Raw genomic sequence first — 22,538 nt, 5'->3', positions numbered from 1 at the left:
ATAGATGACAAAGTGTGGACAGCAGCTTTTTTTTTTTTTTTTTCCACAACACATTGTCGGGAAAAAAGAAAAATGTAAGAAAATAATCAAAAAGACAAAATATATTTTAAAAAACCCTGAAATTGTAATACTAATAATAATACAATTTGTCACTTTAAGACAAAGCTGGCCCTCAGTTTTAAAGTCGAAGGTCTGTTTGTTGCACTTTTAAAAACCTATCTAAATATACCTCGCATACTTAGACTTTTCACATTTTGCATCACATTTTCCTGAAAATGTGTTTTATGGGTGACAAAACGTACTATATTAGATATTTCAGCGGTGTCCAAAGTGCGGACAGGGGGCCATTTGCGAACAGCAGCTTGTGTTTCTTTTTGGCCCACAGCAAATTGTCGGGAAAAAAGAAAAATTATCAAAATGATGTAACGTAATAAAATAAACATACATTTTTATATTAGTAATAATACAATTTGTCACTTGCATGTTTAAAAAACAATAAATAATATCCCATACATACTTGGACTTTTCACTTTTTGCATCAAATGTTCAGCAGTTTTGTCTTATAGGTGAAAAAGTGTACTTTATTAGTTATTTCAGTGGTGTCCAAAGTGCGGACAGGGGGCTATTTGCGAACAGCAGCTTGTTTTTTTTTTTGGGCCCGCAACAAATTGTCGGGAAAAAAAGAAAATTATCAAAAATACTAAATGTAATAAACAAAAAAATGACATTTTAATACTAATAATAAAAAAATTTGTCACTTTAAGAAAAATCCAGCACTAAGTTTTAAAGTACAATATCTATTTGTTGCATTTTTAAAAACCTATCTAAATATCCCCCGCATACTTAGACTTTTCACATTTTGCATCAAATGTTTTGCATTTTTCAGAAAATTTGTGTTGTAGGTGACAAAGTGTACTTTATTAGTTATTTCAGTGGTGTCCAAAGTGCGGACGGGGCTATTTGCGAACAGCAGCTTGTTTTTTTTTTTGGGGCCCGCAACAGATTGTCGGGAAAAAAAGAAAATTATCAAAAATACTAAATGTAATAAACAAAAAAATGACATTTTAATACTAATAATAAAAAAATGTGTCACTTTAAGAAAAATCCAGCACTAAGTTTTAAAGTACAATATCTATTTGTTGCATTTTTAAAAACCTATCTAAATATCCCCCGCATACTTAGACTTTTCACATTTTGCATCAAATGTTTTGCATTTTTCAGAAAATGTGTGTTGTAGGTGACAAAGTGTACTATATTAGTTATTTCAGTGGTGTCCAAAGTGCGGACAGGGGGCGATTTTTTTTTTTGGGCCGCAACACATTGTCGGGAAAAAACGAAAAATGTAATAGAAAAATTAATTACACTTTTATACAAGTATTAATACAATTTGTCACTTTAAGACAAAGCTGGCACTAAGTTTTAAAGTAGAATGTTTGTTTGTTGCATTTTTTAAAACATCTAAATATCCCCCACATACTTAGAGTTTTCGCATTTTGCATACAATTTTTAGCGTTTTTCTGAAAATGTGTGTTATAGGTGACATATTAGTTATTTCAGTGGTTTCCAAAGTGCGGTCAGGGGGCCATTTGTGGACAGCAGCTTGTTTTTTTATTGTCCCACAACACATTGTCGGGAAAAAAGAAAAATGTAAGAAAATTATCAAAAAGACGAAATGTAATTTAAAAAATTAACATTAGTAATAATACTATTTTTCACTTTAAGACAAAGCTGGCACTAAGTGTTAAAGTAGAATGTCTGTTTGTTGCATTTTTAAAAACATCTGCATCAAATTTTCAGGATTTTTCTCAATCTATTGTTTGTTTTTTTACCGTTTTTTTTTTTCCCCTGGCATGTTGCAGGCCAAACACTAATGCTTTGGACAGCCCTGCAATAGCTTAGCATGTTTACCTTTTGTAAATGACTAAAATGGAATAAGAATGTGCTTATTGGAGGACATTTAGAAGTTAACATGCTGACTAGTAAACACGCTGCAGGATTACTTTTTCTTTTGTAGATGCAAACGTTTTTTCAAGTGATTATTCCCTTGTATTACACAATGAAGTGATGATGGAGAATGATGAAGATGTAGAAGACATCACATGCTTTGTGTCTGACAGCAACTGGAGAACAGTTTGAATGACTTTGGAGAGAAGTGGGTTCTAAACCCAGGTGATGGAGCTTTCTACGGGCCGAAGGTGAGCAAACTAATGATGTGTTTCAAGCGCTAATGAGCCCGTTCCTCACTGCTTTACTTCACCTCTCACGCAGATCGACATCGAGATCAAAGACGCCATCGGCCGATACCATCAGTGCGCCACCATCCAGTTGGACTTCCAGCTCCCCATCCGCTTCAACCTGTCCTTTGTCAGGTAGTCTGCTGCCTGCTGGTGCCAGAAAGGAGCAGCAGGTTGAATGTGTTTGGTGTTGTTGTGCAGCCACGATGGAGACGACAAGAAGAGACCGGTGATTATTCACAGAGCCATTCTGGGGTCGGTGGAGCGCATGATCGCCATCCTCACTGAGAACTACGGAGGCAAATGGTTTGTGGCTTCCATTTTGATGGTGGACTCCCATTTGTAGGAGAGGCATGCCACATATTTGTCCTTGTTCTCACTGATGTGCAGGCCACTGTGGCTGTCCCCTCGCCAAGTGATGCTGATACCTGTGGGACCCACCTGTGACCATTATGCCCAGAAGGTCAGTCCCACATCTCTCCCATTCAATTATCCTATTTTGCAACAAAAGTTAAGAACTTGGGGCTGTAACCTTACCTTTAATGAAGAGATCCAGTGATTTATCAGCACTGATATTTGGCATTTTGACATATGTCAGTATCGGCCTTATTTGATTAGCATCACCATTTGTTTTCTCAACTCCAACAGAAAATATACACACATGATATACTTTTATTGAAAACAATAATAAGTAAAGTAGATACTAATAAAGCACCAGCCCTTTTGCATGAAAAATATTCCCTTTTTTCTTAATTATTTCAAGAAATGAATCACTCCCATTGTCAATAATTCTTCCCAAATGTACGCCCACAAATGCAGTGCTGGGGTCACCTACCGTACGCCTTCTGATTACCGGTCAAAATATGAAATTTTTTCCAGAAATCCAGTTTTTGTCCTTCTTCCTGGCTGTTTTGTTTTTGTTTTTGCTACTGCAGTTCAACCGGCGCTCGGTAAAAGAGCGCTGCGAGTTTCATGTTTCGTCATTCAATCAAGTGAAATAAATTATATTTATATATAAAATAATATTTACTAGAGACTCAAAGCGCTTTACGTATAGTGAACCACATGATTGTCACCTTTAAGCAACATTTAAGCCAGTGTGGATGGCACTGGGAGCAGCTGGGTAAGTGTCTTGCACAACGGAAGTGACGAGGATCGAACCTGGATCCCTCCAGTTGCTTGCGCGGCCGACCATTCAAATAACGCGACAGAGACGTGCGGACAAAAAGATATCTCTGCCAAAGATCCAAACTTTGTGTAAATAGCTTGACTTATACACATAGAAAAGAAGAGGCAGCTGCTCACACATTCTCATACTTTCTGTAACATTCAGGAAGAAATAATGTCAGCCAGCTTGACAAATGTCTCAAACACACACACTAGGTGTGGCGAAATTATTCTCTGCATTTGACCCATCACCCTTGATGAACCCCCTGGGAGATGAGGGGAGCAGTGGGCAGCAGCGGTGCCGCGCCCGGGAATCATTTTTGGTGATTTAACCCCCAATTCCAACCCTTGATGCTGAGTGCCAAGCAGGGAGGTAATTGGTCCCATTTTGAACTCACAACCTACCTACTGATCTCAGGGCGGACACTAACCACTAGGCCACTACAATCATTGGTACTTTAACTTTAACTTAAATATGAGCTACGTGAAGAAACCCAGAATAGTTTTTATTGAAATGTTCACAATGTTTCATGAGAAAACCTTGCATTGTATTACATCCATAAACGTATATAAGATTGTCTAAAGTAGATGACAAGTTATTGTCATGTAGAAAAACAATATTTTTTACAAGTTTTCCAACATTTCCCGTATTTTAAAAGGCAAACGTTGTTGCTTTTTGGTGCTAAATGAACCCCTACATTAGCGCCTTATGCTGCTACGATTCTTACAAAATAATGTTAAACCACAACTTATGTATGTATATGTTTTTATATATATATATATATATATATATATATATATATATATATATATATATATATATATATATATATGTATACATATGTATGTATATACTGTATATATATATATATATATATATATATATATATATATATATATATATATATGTTATTCCCTTGTTTTTTTCATTTTATTTATTAAGAATCCTGTTGAATCATATCGTCACCCCAATAATCGGAATTAAATCATGAATTGTGCAATTCACATCTATAGTAAATACTGTAGTTGTTTGTAATACATTCTCTTGTACTCTTTTCACACATTATTGGTCATCCTAAAGTCACATTTTCTAAAGGCATGTTACAATTGCGCAGTTTAAAGGTGGAAGCACCCAGGAAATAAATTTCAATGGTAGACAATGATTAGAGACACAAGTACTTTGAGTTACAAGCTGGCTCATGCAACATAACAATTGTTTTTATTTTGATAAGTCTAGACAATATTGCAAAACATCCACTTCACCAAAAGCGAACAAATCAGTGACTAGAACTTTCTATAAATAAATGAGTATTTAACGGAAATACTGAAATCAAATATTGTCTGTATGACGGAAGTCTTCATAGAAATCTACTTAAAAACATTTCAAATGTTTTGCATGACAGGACCACTTTTCTGCTGTGGAAAACTGCCGACAGGGACAAAAGTGAAATAGCAAATCAAAGATCATGTATTAGGTTTACCCTCACAGTCAAAGAGCATGACTGCCACCAAGTGGAGCAGACACCAAACATCTGGTCGTGCGTGTGTGCATGTGCGTGCAGGTTCAACAAGAGTTCCACACCAGCGGCTTCATGAGTGACGTGGATCTGGACCCAGGATGTACTCTGAACAAGAAGATCCGAAACGCACAGCTGGCTCAGTACAACTTCATCCTGGGTGAGTGTCTTTATCATCATCATCATCATCATCATATGGAGTGCTGCTAAGGTGGTGCTGCTTATGCACACACACAGTGGTGGGGGAGAAGGAGAAGAGCAGCAACACGGTCAACGTGCGCACGCGTGACAACAAAGTGCACGGTGAGCGCAGCGTGGACGAGTGCATCCAACGCCTCAAAGAGCTCAAGTCATCCAAGAGTCGAAACGCTGAGGAAGAATTCTGAGTTTTTGACCCCAAACTAGCAACTACCCAATCAATTTATGAATTGTTTTTTTATTATTATTGTTAAGAGGTCACATTGGTGAATGTTGTTATTTTTTGTGGACATCATGGAATTAGTCATTTGACTTGGTGCTTCGCCTCCAATTGGGTACTTTGTCTTCAGGCTTTCAGGGAATTGTACCAGAGTTGCATTTATCTTGATTAAACACGTCCATTCTTAATGGCTTTACATGAGTTTACTCTTAAGGAACACATCTTTTATGCACACACAATAAATTTACATGGGTATAAATCTAAGGTGCTGCTAAAAAATTAATTTACATCTGAATCGCGAGTCTAAATTGATTCATAATTTGGTATATGTATATATATATATATATATATATATATATATATGTATATATGTGTGTGTATGTGTATATATGTATATATATGTATATATGTATGTGTATATATGTATATATGTGTATATATATATATATATGTATATTTATATATATATATATATATATATATATATATATATATATATATATATATATATATATATATATATATATACATACATATATGTTTATTTACATATATGTGTATATACCAGTGATGTGCGGTGAGGTTCATGGCTGGTGAGGCACTGGCTTCATCACAGTCAGATTTACAAACATATGAACCCTAAAGAGTATCTTATTCACCATTTGATTGGCAGCAGTTAACGGGTTATGTTTAAAAGCTCATACCAGCAATCTTTACATAGCTCGGTTAGTAGAGCGGCCGTGCCAGCAACTGGAGGGTTGCAGGTTCGATTCCCGCTTCCGCCATCCTAGTCACTGCCGTTGTGTCCTTGCGCAAGACACTTTACCCACCTGCTCCCAGTGCCACCCACACTAGTTTAAATGTAACTTAGATATTGGGGTTCACTATGTAAAAGCGCTTTGAGTCACTAGAGAAAAGCGCTATATAAATATGTTTCACTTCACATACAAACTGTAGCACACAAAAAAGCACATTTAATAAAAAAAAACATTATGGTCTTACCTTTACTTATAAATGAAGTTCATGCTCCGCTCCTTCTGAACAAAAGCATCGATAACTTGTTTATAGAAGTATTCCTTATCTTTCTTCGGTTTTAAAAGTCTCTCTGTCTTGATGGAGATCACTGTCTGAAGCAAACCTTTTAGCTCCGGCGTTGGTCTTCCTTTAATTATTACCTCCGGCTTCGATTGAAAGTCCAGTTTAGAAAACAGTTTTATTTTAGATATGGATTCATCCATTTTAAAAGAGGACAAAATAAACGATTGCTGCCGCTGCACTTGACTTGCTAACTCTGTCTTGTTGTCACTTCTTCTGCAGCCTAGTATTCGCAAGAATGATCTCTGAGATCACTAGCGCCCTCTACCACCAGGAGGCGGGAAAACAGGTGCCTCACACAGTGCGTCTTCGCAGCCGTTTTATGATTGCCCAGCACAAGAAATACGTTACACACATACAGTTGTTGACCAAATACACTGTACATTATATACCTCAGCTAACTAAACTATGGAAATGTATAATATAATTCATATAGCAATACGGTCTCACTGCACAGCAGACAACAGTTAGCCGAGTCATTGCGCAATGCATGGTGAGGCTCAACTGGCTGTGACTCACCGCAAGTAATTCTCAGTATTTGAACGGCAAATGTGAAAATTAAGCGATTTTGAATAAAAAATAATGTAAAACTGGTGAAGTTAAATGGAAAATAACTTTATAAAGTATAATCATTGGATACATATAACAATTTATGTAATTTTTTTTCTTTTTACAATTTTTTTCTTTCCATGATGGCACGTGAGGCCCAGCCTCACCTGCCTACCTTGACTGCACGTCACTGGTATCTACATATATATGTATATGTGTATTACTGTCGTTCAACACTCCGGGGTCTCCGCTGTCGTATTTTACGCTTCATGATGCACCACACATTTTTGATGGGAGAAAGGTTTGGACTGCAGGCGGGGCAGGAAAGTACCCGCACTCTTTTACTACGAAGCCACGCTGTTGTAACAAGTGGCTTAGCATTGTCTTGCTGAAATAAGCAAGGGCGTCCATGATAACGTTGCTTGAATGACAACATATGTTGCTCCAAAACCTGTACGGACCTTTCAGCATTAATGGTGCCTTCATAGATGTGTAAGTTACCCATGCCTTGAGCACTAATACACCCCCATACCATCACAGATGCTGGCTTTTGAACTTTGCGCCTATTACAATCCAAATGGTTATTTTCCTCTTTGTTCAGGAGGACATCACGTCCTCTGTTTCCAAATAAAATTTGAAATGTGGACTCGTCAGACCACAGAACACCTTCCCACTTTGCATCAGTCCATCTTAGGTGAGCTCGGGCCCAGCGAAGCCGGCGGTGATCCTGGGTGTTGTTGATAAATGGTTTTCGCTTTGCATAGTAGAGTTTTAACTTGCACTTACAGATGTAGCAACCAACTGTAGTTGCTGACAGTGGTTTTATGAAGTGTTCCTGATCCCATGTGGTGATATCCTTTACAAACAGATGTCGGTTTTTGATGCAGTACTGCCTGAGGGATCAAAGGTCCGTAATATCGCTTACGTGCAGTGATTTCTCCAGATTCTCTTAACATTTTGATAATTTTACGGACCGTAGATGGTAAAATCCCTAAATTCCTTGCAATAGCTCGTTGAGAAATGTTCTAAAACTGTTCGACAATTTGCTTACAAAGTGGTGACCCTCACCCTATCCTTGTTTGTGAATTACTTAGCATTTCATGGAAGCTGTTTTTATACCCAATCATGGCACCCACCTGTTCCCAATTAGCCTGCACACCTGTGGGATGTTCCAAATAAATGTTTGATGAGCATTCCTCAACTTTATATGTATTTACTGCCACCTTTCCCAACTTCTTTGTCACGTGTTGCTGGCATCAAATTCTAAAGTTAATGATTATTTGCACAAATTTTTTTTTTTATCAGTTTGAACATCAAACATGTCTTTGTAGCATATTCAACTGAATATGGGTTGAAAATGATTTGCAAATCATTGTATTCCGTTTATATTTACATCCAACACAATTTCCCAACTCATATGGAAACGGGGTTTGTACGTACATATATACATACATACATACATACACACGTACACACACACACACGTATATAGATATTTTAATTACATCAAGGTGGTCTTGCCGCTGGGCCTTAGACCTGTCTGGACCATTCCCACGACTTTTTGGTGTTGCAGTCTCCCCATCACCTTCTGGACCTCCTTGGGCCTCCACTCCCTTCATTCTCGACTCTGGCATTTGCATCTGCCACTGCCCTGTCGCAGAAGTCCTTTAGCTCCATCAGCAGTCTTGCCTGCTACTGCCTGTAGCCCAGGGTGATAGATTTCAGGGGTAGCTGGAGTGAGTTCCATCCATACAAGCCAAGCCATTTTCGGATGAAAGAGTTGGCTTTTGCCTCCATCCGGCTTACGGCTGATGACGTGACTTCGCACAGCTTCAGAGGCCACCTCATCCTTGGGTACAGGGTGAGGTGGTAACACCACACCTTGTACTTCCCAGGTAGCTGGCTTGCATCGATCTTGGACAGACCCTCTGATAGCTGACGATGGATGATTTTTCCCATGTCTTTGCCTGAGAGACCAGGTGTATGGAGTCGTCCCATGCTCCGGATGGGCTGATCCACGATGTGTGGTATGTGTTCTCCACTGATGGTGAAGCTGACTCCGTCAGTTCTCTCCCCCTTTCGCATTGAAGGGCTCCTTGACTTCTGAGGCTTGAACTTAAGCCTGGCCCAGGTGATCAGCTCATCCAGCCTCTCAAGTAGCCTGGCTGTGCGTGGGGCGGTTCGTAGCAGGAAGGTGATGTCGTCCATATAGCTCCTTAGGGGCGGGAGCCTCTGGCCTGCAGGCAGCCGTACACCACCTGCCATGACCATGACCTCAAAAGCTGCCACGACGAGGATGGGGGAAATGGAGTATCCCATTGCGATCCCTACCTCCAATTGTTGCCACCCAATTGTCACCTTCTTCAGTGCAGAGCACATGTGCATCTTGATCATGGTCCATGGCATAGTCTATGAGCAGGTGTGACACTGACCCATAGGCATTCTCTCTATGTCTCTCTCTCTCTCTCTCTCTCTCTCTCTCTCTCCCGCTAACATGTATATATATATATAAAATGTATATATATAAATGTGTCTATATATATATATATATATATATTTATATTTACACTCTCCCAACGCGCCATGTTGGGAGAGTGTGTACATTACATTTCTGTAAATTACAATTTTCAAGAAAACTTTAATGAAATAAGTCACCTAAATTGCTTTTAGTGATTTAATTTGAATTCAAAATCTTATAAAAATAAATTACAAATATAACCATCCTTCCGTCCATTTTTTTACCGCTTTTTCCCTTTGGGGTTGCGGGGGGCGCTGGTGCCTATCTCAGAATCAGGCGGAAGGCGGCGTACACCCTGGACAAGTCGCCACCTCATCGCAGAGCAAATAAAACCATATTGCTTTAAAAAAATGTTAATACATTTTTATATAATTGTTGCTGTCATTTTTGTATACTTTATGTCCTGTATCCTCATTAAAGTGAGGGATATGGATGTTAAATCTTCACAAACAAAATATAATATTATTTTCATACATAATAAAAAATTAACCTTGAAAGTAAAAGCAAGTATATTCGTGGGACATACATAATAAATACATAGACAGTTTATTCCCTCTCTGACCAATAGTGGGCGCTGTAAGTGTGACTTGCACAGCTGCAACACATTAGTGTGCTAACTGGGGGTTTCAGGTGGGCTGAAAGAAACAACATACAAAGCAAAGCTGAAAGCAAAATGTATCTCTAACCTTTGGCGACGTGTTGAATAATAATGTCTGCGCAGTAAAAAGACATCAACGTGTAATCAAGCATCTGCTCTGCACCTTTTAGTTGGAAATGGCTCGTTTAAATCGCAGCCATTACTTTAAGTAGGGACATTAAAAGTTAAAGTAAGAGCAATAATAGGTTTTCACATTTTTCAAAAGAAAACATTGATTCTGGCAGCTGTGACGTCAAAGGTGTTACATCTCAATTCACTTGGCTGCCGCCAACTTTTCACCACCATTTTTTTTTTGTAAAAACAAATAATGGCTAGTTCTACTCCAAACTCTTGTCACTCACTATAGATCCCCATATGATATCCATGTCAGATATCAGCCCGATATCATCAAAAACAACAAAAAATGATATTAGTCGTGCAAAGTATTTACTTGTACACAGTTAACATCTCAATGTCCTCCAATAAACACACAAGGTCGGTTTTCTATTTTTGTCGTCATTTCCAAAAGGTAAACATGCTACAAAAGCTAGCAGCTACACGACAGCCAAGCACACGATAGCGCACAAGCTAGACATACATAATAAATAATTGAACAATATTGCTGTGTAAAACAGCACATTAGTCAGTAGAAAGAAGTATCAAATATTATAGTTGCATATTACTTACACTTACAGTCTCCAAGGCAGAAGCGTATAAGAAAGTATCCAGTAACAAATGTGTCCACACCATTCAGCCTACTGCGTTATGAGTTTAACTTCTTGAATTAAGTGTCACCCTAAAAAGAAGATTACCACTCCAAAAAACACACAAGGTTGGTCTTTACTTCAATGTTTGTCTACTCATTTACAAAAGGTAAACATGCTACAAAAGCTAGCAGCTACACAACAGCTGAGCACACAAGCTAGATGTACATAATAAGTGATTAAAAAATATAGCGGTGTAAAACAGCACATTAGTAGATATACACAAGTATCAAATAAGATAGTTACACATACAAAGTCCCCATGGCAGAAAGTATCCAGTAACAAATGTGTCCGCCTCACTCAACCTGCTGTGTTATGAGTTCAACTCCTAAAGCTCACACCTCAATTTATAGACAACATAAGTCCATTCCAGACGGTTAACAATATATTGGTTAATGTTTTTCATTGACTACATCTTTTGTAACAACTAAGTATATTATATTGTTGAATTATTAATACAAAATGTGTTACTACATTAAAATGATGAATCTAATCGACTAACTCAAGCTCACCTCATTATTTTCTTGCTGTGCTCTGTTCACCACTGCACTATTATGTATTAACCTTGCACATACTAGTTATTTAAATACAGTACTTGATAATACTTTTAGTTGATTTATATTATTTAATTTTGTACATTGAACAAAGAGAGCAGAGTTTACCAAGTCAATTTCCTTGTGTGTTTAACATACTTGGCCAACAAAGCTGATTTTGATTCCGATTATAAAAGTGCCAGTGATTAAAATGAAGACTATTGTATATACTTGTATTCTTATCAAAAAATAAAATCAATACGAAAGTTCACGCAGTAAGTAAAATGATGCGGACACGTTTGTTACTGGATAGTTTCTTGGAGACTTTGTATGTGTAAGTAATATGCAAATATACTGATTTGATACTTGTTTATAATGACTAATGTGCAATTTAAGACTGCAAAATTGTTCAATTACATTTTATATCCGTCTAGCTTGTGCGCTATTGTTTGCTTAGCAGTTGTGTAATTGATGTTTACAATGTTTCATGTTTACCTTTTGTAAATGACTTGACAAAAACAGAAGAAAAGACCATAGTTATATTGACAAATGTTCTGTTTTAGACTGCAATATTGTTCAATTATTGATTACTGTATGTACATCTCGCATGTGTGCTTAGCTGTTGTGTAGTTGCTAGCTGCTGTTGCATGTTTACCTTTTGTAAATGACTTGACAAAAACTGAAGAATAGACCTTACTTATATTGACAAATGGTCTGTTTCGGTCTGCCCTATTGTTCAATTACTGATTACGTACATCTAGCTTGTGTGCAATTGTGTGCTTAGCTGTGGTGTAGCTGCTGTTGCATGTTTACCTTTTGTAAATGACTTGACAAAATAAAAAATTAAAAACATACATACATTGACAAATGTTCTGTTTTAGACTGCAATATTGTTTAATTACTGATTACGTACGTCTAGCTTGTGTGCTTAGCTGTTGTGTAGCTGCTAGCGGTTGTAGCATGTTACAAAAGTAAAAGACTTGACAAAAATAGAAGAAAAAAAAACATACTTATATTGTCAAATGTGCTGTTTAAGACTACAATATTGTTCAATTGCTGATTACGTACATATAGCTTGTGTGCTATTGTGTGCTTAGCTGTTGTGTAGCTGCTAGCCACTGTAGCATGTTTATCTTTTGTAAAAACAAAAATAGAAGAAAAGATGATACTTATATTGACAAATAATCTGTTTTAGACTGCAATATTGTTCAAGTATTTTATTTTCTCATGAGAATACCAGTATATAAAAAAAATAATTCTTCATCGTCATCAACCCTTTTAAAATCATTTAAATCTAATAATACGGATTTTTTTTTTAAAATAATAAATTATCAGAAACAAACTGATTTATTTACAATAAATCAAAATATTAAAAAGGTAAAAATAAAATGGAAAATATTGTTTCGGCTGAGAGAAAGGGAAGCGAATATGTTTCCGAGCTGCGTTGTCTTCCATACAGTTTATTTCAATATTCATATGAGGCGTAAACAAGTGAATATGAAGAGGGAACAACACACCAAATGCAGGGTCTTTGTTGAGTGCAAACACATTTAGACGGAAGGTTAATGAAGGAGTGCAAACATGGAGATTAAAGGTTAATGGTGTAGAGATAAGTGTATGCAGAAAGTGAGTCAGACATCCCTGCTCAATGCTTCAATGGCGGTCTGGTCTTCAGTACTCCAAAGGTCACGACGCTTCAGTAAACTGAGCAAACGTCTTTCTCTTTGCACACATGCGGTTCTGTGAAAACAGCACGTGTCGAGGTGCTCTCTCCACTGCAGCCTGTCTGCCAGACCGTGTTGAGACTATTTCATTCACTGGTTTTATTATACATCAAATTAGAACCAAAAAAAATATGATAATCGAACGGGAAATCTCATGTAAAAAATATACAACATAAAGTAGCAAGAAACACGTCAATAATGAAGAAAGCAAAATATGTTCTAGATTAGGGCTGGGCGATATGGCCTTTTTTAAAAATCTGGATATTGTTAGGCCAAATCACAATACACAATATATATCTCGATATTTTGCCTTAGCCTTGAATGAACACTTGATACATATAATCACAGCAGTATGATGATTCTGTGTCTACAGTAAAACATTCTTCTTCATACTGCATTAATATGTGCTCATTTTAAACTTTCATGCAGAGAGGGAAATTACAACTAAGTCAATTTACCAAAACTGTATGTATTAAACAGTTATTAAGCAGTGGCACAAACATTCATGTCATTTCCAAAACAGAAAATGCAAGATTGTCAGAGACATTTAAAACGAGCTATTAATGCACTTTGTGCATGATGTCACTAAGATGACATATCAAAACAACCTTAAATTAAAGTGCACTTTTTGTACAGAACGCCACTACAGTAGTTAAAAACAAATAAAGTGCACTTTTGTGCATGATGTCACACAAGATATTTCAATAAGTGTCCAATAAAAGTGAGCTGCATAATAGGAAATCAAATTGCTATGTGGTAGGTTACTGCAGACGTTATCTCCTTTTGTTGTTCACTATTTTTTTCATACGGTGTTGATCTGGAAATGGTTGTTTCGGCATTTTGTTGGTGTGGCACCGAATGGAGATGTTGAAATGCGGAGTAAGCACTCTTCATTCTCTAGCAGGTGACTTTTCAAATGAAGCTACATTTAGCAGAAATTCTACTTTTTGTAGAAACGCTTTTGCCCCAACACCTGACATATTACGGTTGTCTGTTCGACATATTTCCACTTGAAGCCAAACACCGCCAGATGATGGACCCCCTGCTGTTTTACTTGGGATTTAATTCTTCCTTCATTTGTTACCAGAATTGCGTCTTCTTTCTCTCGTATTACCACTCACACGGCTCCACTAGCATCACAGCTAACGTTACCCATGGTGCTATCTCTCTGCTCCGCGAGGGCGTATACGTATGTGACGTATGACGTGACAGTATGTGACGTGTGTAAGACGGTGCGCTTCCTATCTGTGAGAAGGAGACACAAGAAGGAGAGATAAAAGCATGTAGTGTAATACCAGCAGCTAAAAGTAACTGCATGAGAACGCATACTCTAATATCACGATATAGTCACCCACGATATATCGAGTATATCGATATATCGCCCAGCCCTATTCTAGACCAAAAATCACTTCATATTTTCCACTGTTAGCTAGTGTTACCACATCTGAGTTACTGTGTAGAAATATGGGGAAATAATTACAAAAGTACACTTCATTCACTAACAGTGTTACAAAAAAGATCAGTTAGAATAATAAATGTTGTTGGATTTAGAGAACATACAAATAAATCCTTTATTTATTGATTCAAAGATACTGAAATTCCACAACAGAGTGAATTTGCAGAGGTGTGGACTCGAGTCACATGACTTGGACTCGAGTCAGACTCGAGTCATGAATTTGATGACTTTAGACTCGACTTGACAAAATGTAAAAAGACTTGCAACTCGACTTAGACTTTAACATCAATGACTTGTGACTTCACTTGGACTTGAGCCTTTTGACTTGACGTGACTTGCTACTTTCCCCAAAACCCAACAATTAAAAAGTTATTCAGGAGCGCTCCGTATCTTTCATTTTGTACGCGTGTCTGTCAACATGTGTGCGATGACAGTGTGCTACCTGTCAGTACAACAGCCAATCAAATTACATCCACGTTATTTTCGTCACACAGCATTCATCCAATCAAATTGCAGGAAAACCAACACAGAAGAGCTCTTAAACAAAGCGGCAGTGAGGAAAAGTTATGCCAAAAATAGTTTTGTTTGGTTATTAAAACAACGACATGGTCAACAAATAACGAATTACCGTATGCAAACATGCGGTTGGAAGATTACAGACGGAGACGCAACAACTTCCAACTTCGTTCGACATTTGAAGATGCACAAAGACGGGTAAGTTTTGAATTTAAGCTAACGTTTATTGGCTGAGTAACGTAACTTTTATTTGCTGTGTAGTTAAATCAATGAGACTGTAAACTCACTGCTAACGTTAGAACCATGGACATCTTATAAGGGTACGCAGCATCGAGCGCTACTGGCGCTGACGAGACGAGACGCGCGACCGCCATCTTGGAGTGGTGATCCGCTCCACTCAGTGTAATTCTTTTGGCAGGAGCAATGAACTGTCAGTGCATTGTATCTCACTGAATACCACTGATTTTCACACGCTTTTTGTCATACGTGTAACTATGATAAAGGACACATGTTTTGGCATGTTCATAGTTTGCTTAACAATAATAGAATATTCTTATATGCTATAAATGACCAGAGGTCCAAGATCAAAACTGGGAATAATAATCCCAGAGAAGGGGAAAAAAACGGTCAGCTATTTTTAAATTGAAGAAACAATATGATTAGGTTATATATACATGTGTATATTCTACATTAACAATGTATGAATATAGTAGATATCTATATATCTTACAGACCAATAAACTTTATCTCTGTTGCTGCAACAGCAGAGAGTTTATTCTGTCTTGACACTTTGTATTGATATTTTCTATTACATTCTTCCCGTAAACGATCATGTTCACAGTGATTGTTTTATATGTATTTTTTATGTATGTTGCTTTGGATAAAAGTGTCTGCCAAATACTTAAACATATACAGTATAAACACTTGAAAGTCTTTGTATCAGCTAAAGCCACCAATCTGTTTCACTGGATTCAGAATCAAACCAAATTCTGTCTTACCCAACAAAGTTAGTATTTGAATATTGTTTCTTGAAGACTTATTCCTGGTTACAGTTATACTGTTAAGAGAGTATTGTCTTGTGTTTTGCCTAAAATGATGAATGCATCATAATCAGTGGTGGCTGGTGAATTTTGTTTTAGGTGGGGCTGAAAGTTTGTAAACCAAATACCAATAGGGGGGTCATCCTCCTCCAGAAGATTTCTTTGTGATTTTCATACACAAATATTGAAGATCTTTGCTCCTTCACAACTCTGTGATAATATTCTTTTCACAAAATACTACCAATAGTATGTTAATGTTAAATCTTACTTGTGAAAAGTAATCTCCCGGTTCCTATTTTCAACAGTCCACTCATTTAAGCAGGAAAACGCTGAACACCAGCCTGGCATCTTTGTTTTCTACCTCTCAACTGTTAGTTTAGGCTGCTCTCCAGCTCCTCATTACCAATTCAAGATGGTGGCCAAATTGCTCGCGTCACAGCAGCCAATGCTGGGTTTACTCACAGTATAATATGTCTATGGTTATAAAAACACTACAATCTGTTGCGTCCACTGCAGTTCGCTACCTTATTCATACTTTTTGTCAAGTGATTTTTTTTTAAGCAGAGCTGCTTGAGGTACCTACACATAATGTTACGTTAGTGAAGGTATCACACACAGTAACGTAACGTTAGACGGCGGTCAGGAGCACCGCGTATTTTAGCCACCTACAAAAAGACGAACATAGTCAAATAAAGGTCAGTTAAAATGTATACTATATCAAGAATATGTGTACAAATTCCATAGGGCCCTGACATCTAAAAAGTACAACTCTGTTCATTGTTATGTTCATGTATTTATGGTTTTCATGTGTACGCACACTTTAAAACACATACAGTTTGAGATGAGATCAATGAGATAAGGTAAAAACAGGATGGAAACTGCTGTGGAACTAGTTTCAATGCAATATGCCATGGAAATACAATAATAACACTTTTGTGCAAATAATTACAGTTGCACTTGTTTTTTCAAATGTCTTTATTCTGTAAAGGAATGAGTTACATGTTTAAAATTACTGATTAATGGTGCTATTATGAAGTGCAATGTCAGCACTATTTTATTTTATAATAAATACATACAGCGTTTTAAAAGCATACACAATCTGTGTAAATATATTAGCCTGTGGTTAAAATGACTTGAAATGACTCAAAACTCAAAATGCAGGACTTGGGACTTGACTTGAGACTTTTCAGTTTTGACTTGGACTTGACTTGAGACTTGCCTGTCTTGACTCGAGACTTGACACGGACTTAAGGGCAAAGACTTGAGACTTACTTGTGACTTGCAAAACAATGACTTGGTCCCACCTCTGTGAATTTGTAAACAGCTAAAATTATACACAAATCAAACTACAACCTGCTACCCAAGAATATACAACAATTCTTCTCAAGAAAAGAGGAGGAATATAATCTTAGAGACAAATTTTATTTAAAACATTTGTATGCACATACAACACTTAAGACCTTCAGTATATCTTCAGTATATTAAATAAGCTCTGCTTCTTCCTAGTCCTTTTCGAACATGTTGAAAAGAAAAACTGGAAATTGTGATGTATCATGTTGTATGTTTGTATGTTCCCAAAAAAACTCAAACTCAACTCAACTCAACTAAAGAAAAAATGGCTAAAAAAGTTAGCATGCTAAAAGTTAGCATGTTTCAAGTACCAAGTTTTATGGTTCTGAGGCGGCAAAATTGGCAAAAAAAAAGTTAGCATGGAAATGGTATTATGCTAGCATGCTAAAATTACCATGCTAACAGTTGACATATGTTACGTATCAAGTTGTAGAAATGAGGTGTACAGTTGAAAAAATGGCTAAAAACTTAGCAGGTTTCAAATACCACGTTTTGTAGTTCTGGGAGATACGGCTGCAAAATTGGCAAAAATAAGTTAGCGTGATAATTTAGCATTCTAATATTAACCATGTTTTAAGTATCAAGCATTATGGTTCTAAGGTGTATGGTTACAAAATAAGGTAGCATGCTAATGATATTATGCAAGTATGGTAAAATTAGCATGATAACAGTTAGCATGTGTCACGTACCATGTTATATGATTCTGGGGTGTACATCTGAAAAATTGGCAAAAATAAGTTAGCATGCTAATGGTTTTACGTTAGAATGCTAACGGTTAAAATCCGTTACATATCAAGTTATATGACAGGTGTACAGCTAAAAAAATAGTGAAAAAAGTTAGCATGTTAGTAGTTTGCATGTTTTCAAGTACCAAGTTTTCTGGGGTGGCAAAATTGGAAAACAAAAGTTAGCATTCTAATAGCATTATTGCTAGCATTATAAAATTAACCATGTTTTAAGTACATAGTGTGATGGTTCTAAAGTGTACAGTGGAAAAATAAGTTAGCATACTAATGATATTATGCTAGCATGCTAAAAATAGCATGCCAATAGTAGCATGTTATCTGACTCTGAGGTGTACAGCTGGAAAAACTGGCAAAAATATGTTAGCAGTTAAAATGAAAATGTGCTACGTATCAAGTTATATCAATCAATCAATCAATCAATCAATGTTTACTTATATAGCCCTAAATCACTAGTGTCTCAAAGGGCTGCACAAACCACTACGACATCCTCGGTAGGCCCACATAAGGGCAAGGAAAACTCACACCCAGTGGGACGTCGGTGACAATGATGACTATGAGAACCTTGGAGAGGAGGAAAGCAATGGATGTCGAGTGGGTCTAACATGATACTGTGAAAGTTCAATCCATAATGGATCCAATACAGTCGCAAGAGTCCAGTCCAAAGCGGATCCAACACAGCAGCGAGAGTCCCGTTCACAGCGGAGCCAGCAGGAAAACTTCCCAAGCGGAGGCGGATCAGCAGCGCAGAGATGTCCCCAGCCGATACACAGGCGAGCAGTACATGGCCACCGGATCGGACCGGATATGACTTATATGTACAGCTGAAAAATTGGTGAAAAGGTTAGCATGTTAGCAGTTTGCATGTTTCAAATACCATGTTTTATGATTTTGGGGTGTCCGGTGTCAAAATTAGAAAAAAAAAAAGTTAGCATTCCTTTGGTATCATGTTAGAATGCTAAATTAACCATGTTCTAAGTACAAAGTGTAATGGTTCTAAGGTGTACGGTGGAAAAATAAGTTAGCATGCTAATGATATCATGCTGGCATGTTAACCTTACCATGCTAACAGCTAGCATGTGTCACGTACCAAGTTATATGGCCCTGAGGTGTCCATCCATCCATCCATCCATCCATCTTCTTCCGCTTATCCAAGTTCTGGATGCGGGGGCAGCAGCCTAAGCAGGGAAGCCCAGACTTCTCTCTCCCCAGCCTCTTCGTCCAGCTCCTTCCAGGGGATCCCAAGGTGTTTCCAGGACAGCCAGGAGACATAGTCTTCCCAACGTGTCCTGGGTCTTCCCTGTGGCCTCGTACCGGTCAGACGTGCTCCCTAGGGAGGCGTTCGGGTGGCATCCTGACCAAATTCTTGAACCCCCTCATTTGGCTCCTTGAGGTGTACAGCTGAAAAAATGGCTAAAAAGTCAGAAAGCTACTGATATTATGCTAGCAGGCTAACAGTTAACATGTGTCACATCTTAAGTTATATGACCGAGGCGTACAGCTGAAAAATTGGCATGCTACCAGTTTCAAGTACAAATTTGTATTGTTCTGAGATATACAGTAGCAATGTTTTGGGGTAAGACATACTTGCCAACCTTGAGACCTCCGATTTCGGGGTGTGAGGGGGTGTGGTTAAGAGTCACATATTTAATATATATATTAAATATATATATATATAATGACTTTCAGTGAATTCTAGCTATATATACTGTATATATGTGTTGTATATATGTGTTGTATTATATATATAACTAAAGGAAATACTTGAATATCCGTGTTCATTTATTTATACATACACACACACACATAACACTCATCTACTCATTGTTCAGTTAAGGGTTGAAATGTCCATCTTTGTTCTATTCTCTGTCACTATTTTTCTAACCACAGCTAGACTCTCTGGCAGAGAAAAAGTCTAGCAAAACTCGTAGCCATTATGGACAACACCTCCCACCCACTACACTCGGACCTTGCAGAGAGATTGAGCACGTTCAGTGGAAGGCTCAGACTCCCAAAATGTGACAAGGAACGACACTGGAGGTCCTTCATACCGACAGCGATCAGACTGTATAATGCATATGTTCCTTGACTGCACTTAAATGTAGAATATATTTATATTATTCACATATTATATATATATTATATATAATATATTATATATATTATATTATTTATTATTATCATTGTTTCTTGTGAGCGAACTGTGGTGCTGAGTTAAATAAAGTACATTCTATTCTACATTCTATTCTATTCTATGTACAGTAGATGGCATTATTGTCCTGTTTAAGAGTGTCACAAGTTCACAACATTGGAGCTTACGGCAGACGAACTGCTTTACGGTAGACGAAAATGTGACTGCTGTTGTTGTGTGTTATTAGCGGGCTGGGAGGACTTTAATGAAACTGCCTAACAATAAACCCACATAAGAAACCAAGAACTCGCTCTCGATCATTCTACAGTTATAACGTCATTGGTCAGGCTCGCTCTTTATACTGTGGGAAAGCGGACGTGAAAACAGACTGTCGACACGTCTCTCAGGTCCGCTTGAAGCTGGAGGGGGCGTGGCCTCCAGTTCCGCCTGAATTTCGGGAGAACATTTTTCCCGGGAGGTTTTTGGGAGAGGCGCTGAATTTCGTGAGTCTCACGGAAAATCCGGGAGGGTTGGCAAGTATGGGGTAAGGGCCCGCTTTTTTAACACAAAAAAGAAGTGTCATCAGGTTTTGTCAGTACCCCTGACAAGGTTTTGAGACGTATCATACAACTACAGCACCAGTATTGTGCTGTTGAAGCAAGACAGTTTCTTACATTTTTGTGTAAGGGTCCCCCCTTTTTTAAAACAAAATGTAAAAAAAGTTTTTTTTCAAAGCCATTTCTTAGCTAACCTTACTTGTTTCCTGTATTTTGTTCCACTAAAAGAATAACATTTAAGCAGTATAAGTTTACTTGTTTACTAGTATATGATATATGAAGGTTCCTATAGTGCTCATTCAATGTGACTTTTTTTTCACCAACGCTAGGCTAATTAGCATCTGGTTGTTGCTTCATTTTTAAACAAGGTGGAAAAAGTGGATTCAATTTAATTTTTTTAAGATGTCAATTAACTCTGTACTAGTGTTGTACGGTATACCGGTATTAGTATAATACCCCGATACTAGTGAATCATTTTCGGTAGTATACCATCTCTGAAATGTACCGCGTCGAAGTTGCATCGTCACATTGCTAGTTTTACAAGCAGAGGAGCATGTCCAGCAGCGCAAACACACAAGGAGCACTTACAAGCAGACACAGTGTGTATAAAAAAGAAAAGGGAGAACAAATGGATTCTGGCTTAAAACTAAATAAAGGTGAAGTTATAACACTGAAACGCCCTCAGGAAGAGGTGCTTTAAGACATGGCTAGCGAGTGGCTAAAGTCCATCCGCTGTCTGCAGTGTTTTAGCGACTTCTAAATCACTAATCCTCATCTCCATGGCAACAAATAAAGTAAGTTGCTTACAAATATCATCCCTGGAGGACGAGGAATAGCTAAACAATCACTACACACCCGAGGAGGATACAATAGCTCACCGGCGTCACAATGTAAACCCATGGGTGGATCTACACCTATAACATCCACTGTAATGATACCAAGTACAGGCATGTATCTAGTAGATACTACAATGGTTGCATCGATGTATTTTTGCATCACATCATCTTGATTACATCAATATTTTTATCGTCACAAAATCTATGTATATTCCTTTTTAAAATGTATATGTTTATAAACTCGGGAAATACATTCCTGGACACATGAAGACTTAGAATATGACCAATGTAGGATCCTGTAACTACTTGGTATCAGATTGATACCAAAATGTGTGGTATCATCTAAAACTAATGTAAAGCATCAAACAACAGTAGAATAAGTGATTATTACATTTTAACAGGAGTGTAGATAGAACATGTTAAAAATAAAGTAAGCAGTTATTAACAGTAAATGAACAAGTAGATTAGTAATCCATTTTTACAGCTTGTCCTTCATAATGTTGACAAAATAATAGGTAGATAAATGACACAATATGTTACTGCATACATCAGCAGACTAAATAGGAGCCTTTGTTTGTTTACTTACTACTAAAAGACAAGTTGTCTAGTATGTTCACTATTTTATTTATGGACTTAACTGCATTAATTAACGTATGTTTAATGTACCCTAAGATTTTTTTGTTAGAATAAAGCCAATAATGCCATTTTTTATGGTCCCCTTTATTTAAAAAAGTACCGAAAAGTATTGAAATC

General features: G+C 37.4%; 1 protein-coding gene across 1 annotated transcript in view; it reads left to right on the top strand.

Annotated features, from left to right (window-relative positions):
• The window catches only part of tars1 (threonyl-tRNA synthetase 1), a 39,865-nt gene extending 34,341 nt beyond the window's left edge, over positions 1–5,524 (top strand). Inside the window, exons 14-19 of the mRNA XM_061906129.1 lie at positions 2,118–2,195; positions 2,269–2,369; positions 2,436–2,540; positions 2,625–2,697; positions 4,964–5,078; positions 5,156–5,524. Coding sequence (XP_061762113.1) covers positions 2,118–2,195; positions 2,269–2,369; positions 2,436–2,540; positions 2,625–2,697; positions 4,964–5,078; positions 5,156–5,304 — 621 coding nt within the window. The 3' untranslated portion in view covers positions 5,305–5,524. The remainder of the gene's footprint in view (positions 1–2,117; positions 2,196–2,268; positions 2,370–2,435; positions 2,541–2,624; positions 2,698–4,963; positions 5,079–5,155) is intronic.
• The last annotated feature ends 17,014 nt before the right edge of the window (positions 5,525–22,538 follow it).

Source organism: Nerophis ophidion, linkage group LG07 (genome assembly GCF_033978795.1).
Source record: "Nerophis ophidion isolate RoL-2023_Sa linkage group LG07, RoL_Noph_v1.0, whole genome shotgun sequence".
In the NCBI taxonomy this organism is placed as follows: domain Eukaryota; kingdom Metazoa; phylum Chordata; class Actinopteri; order Syngnathiformes; family Syngnathidae; genus Nerophis; species Nerophis ophidion.
The sequence above is the reverse complement of the archived record's forward strand: the minus strand, read 5'-3'. Positions and strand labels throughout refer to the sequence as shown.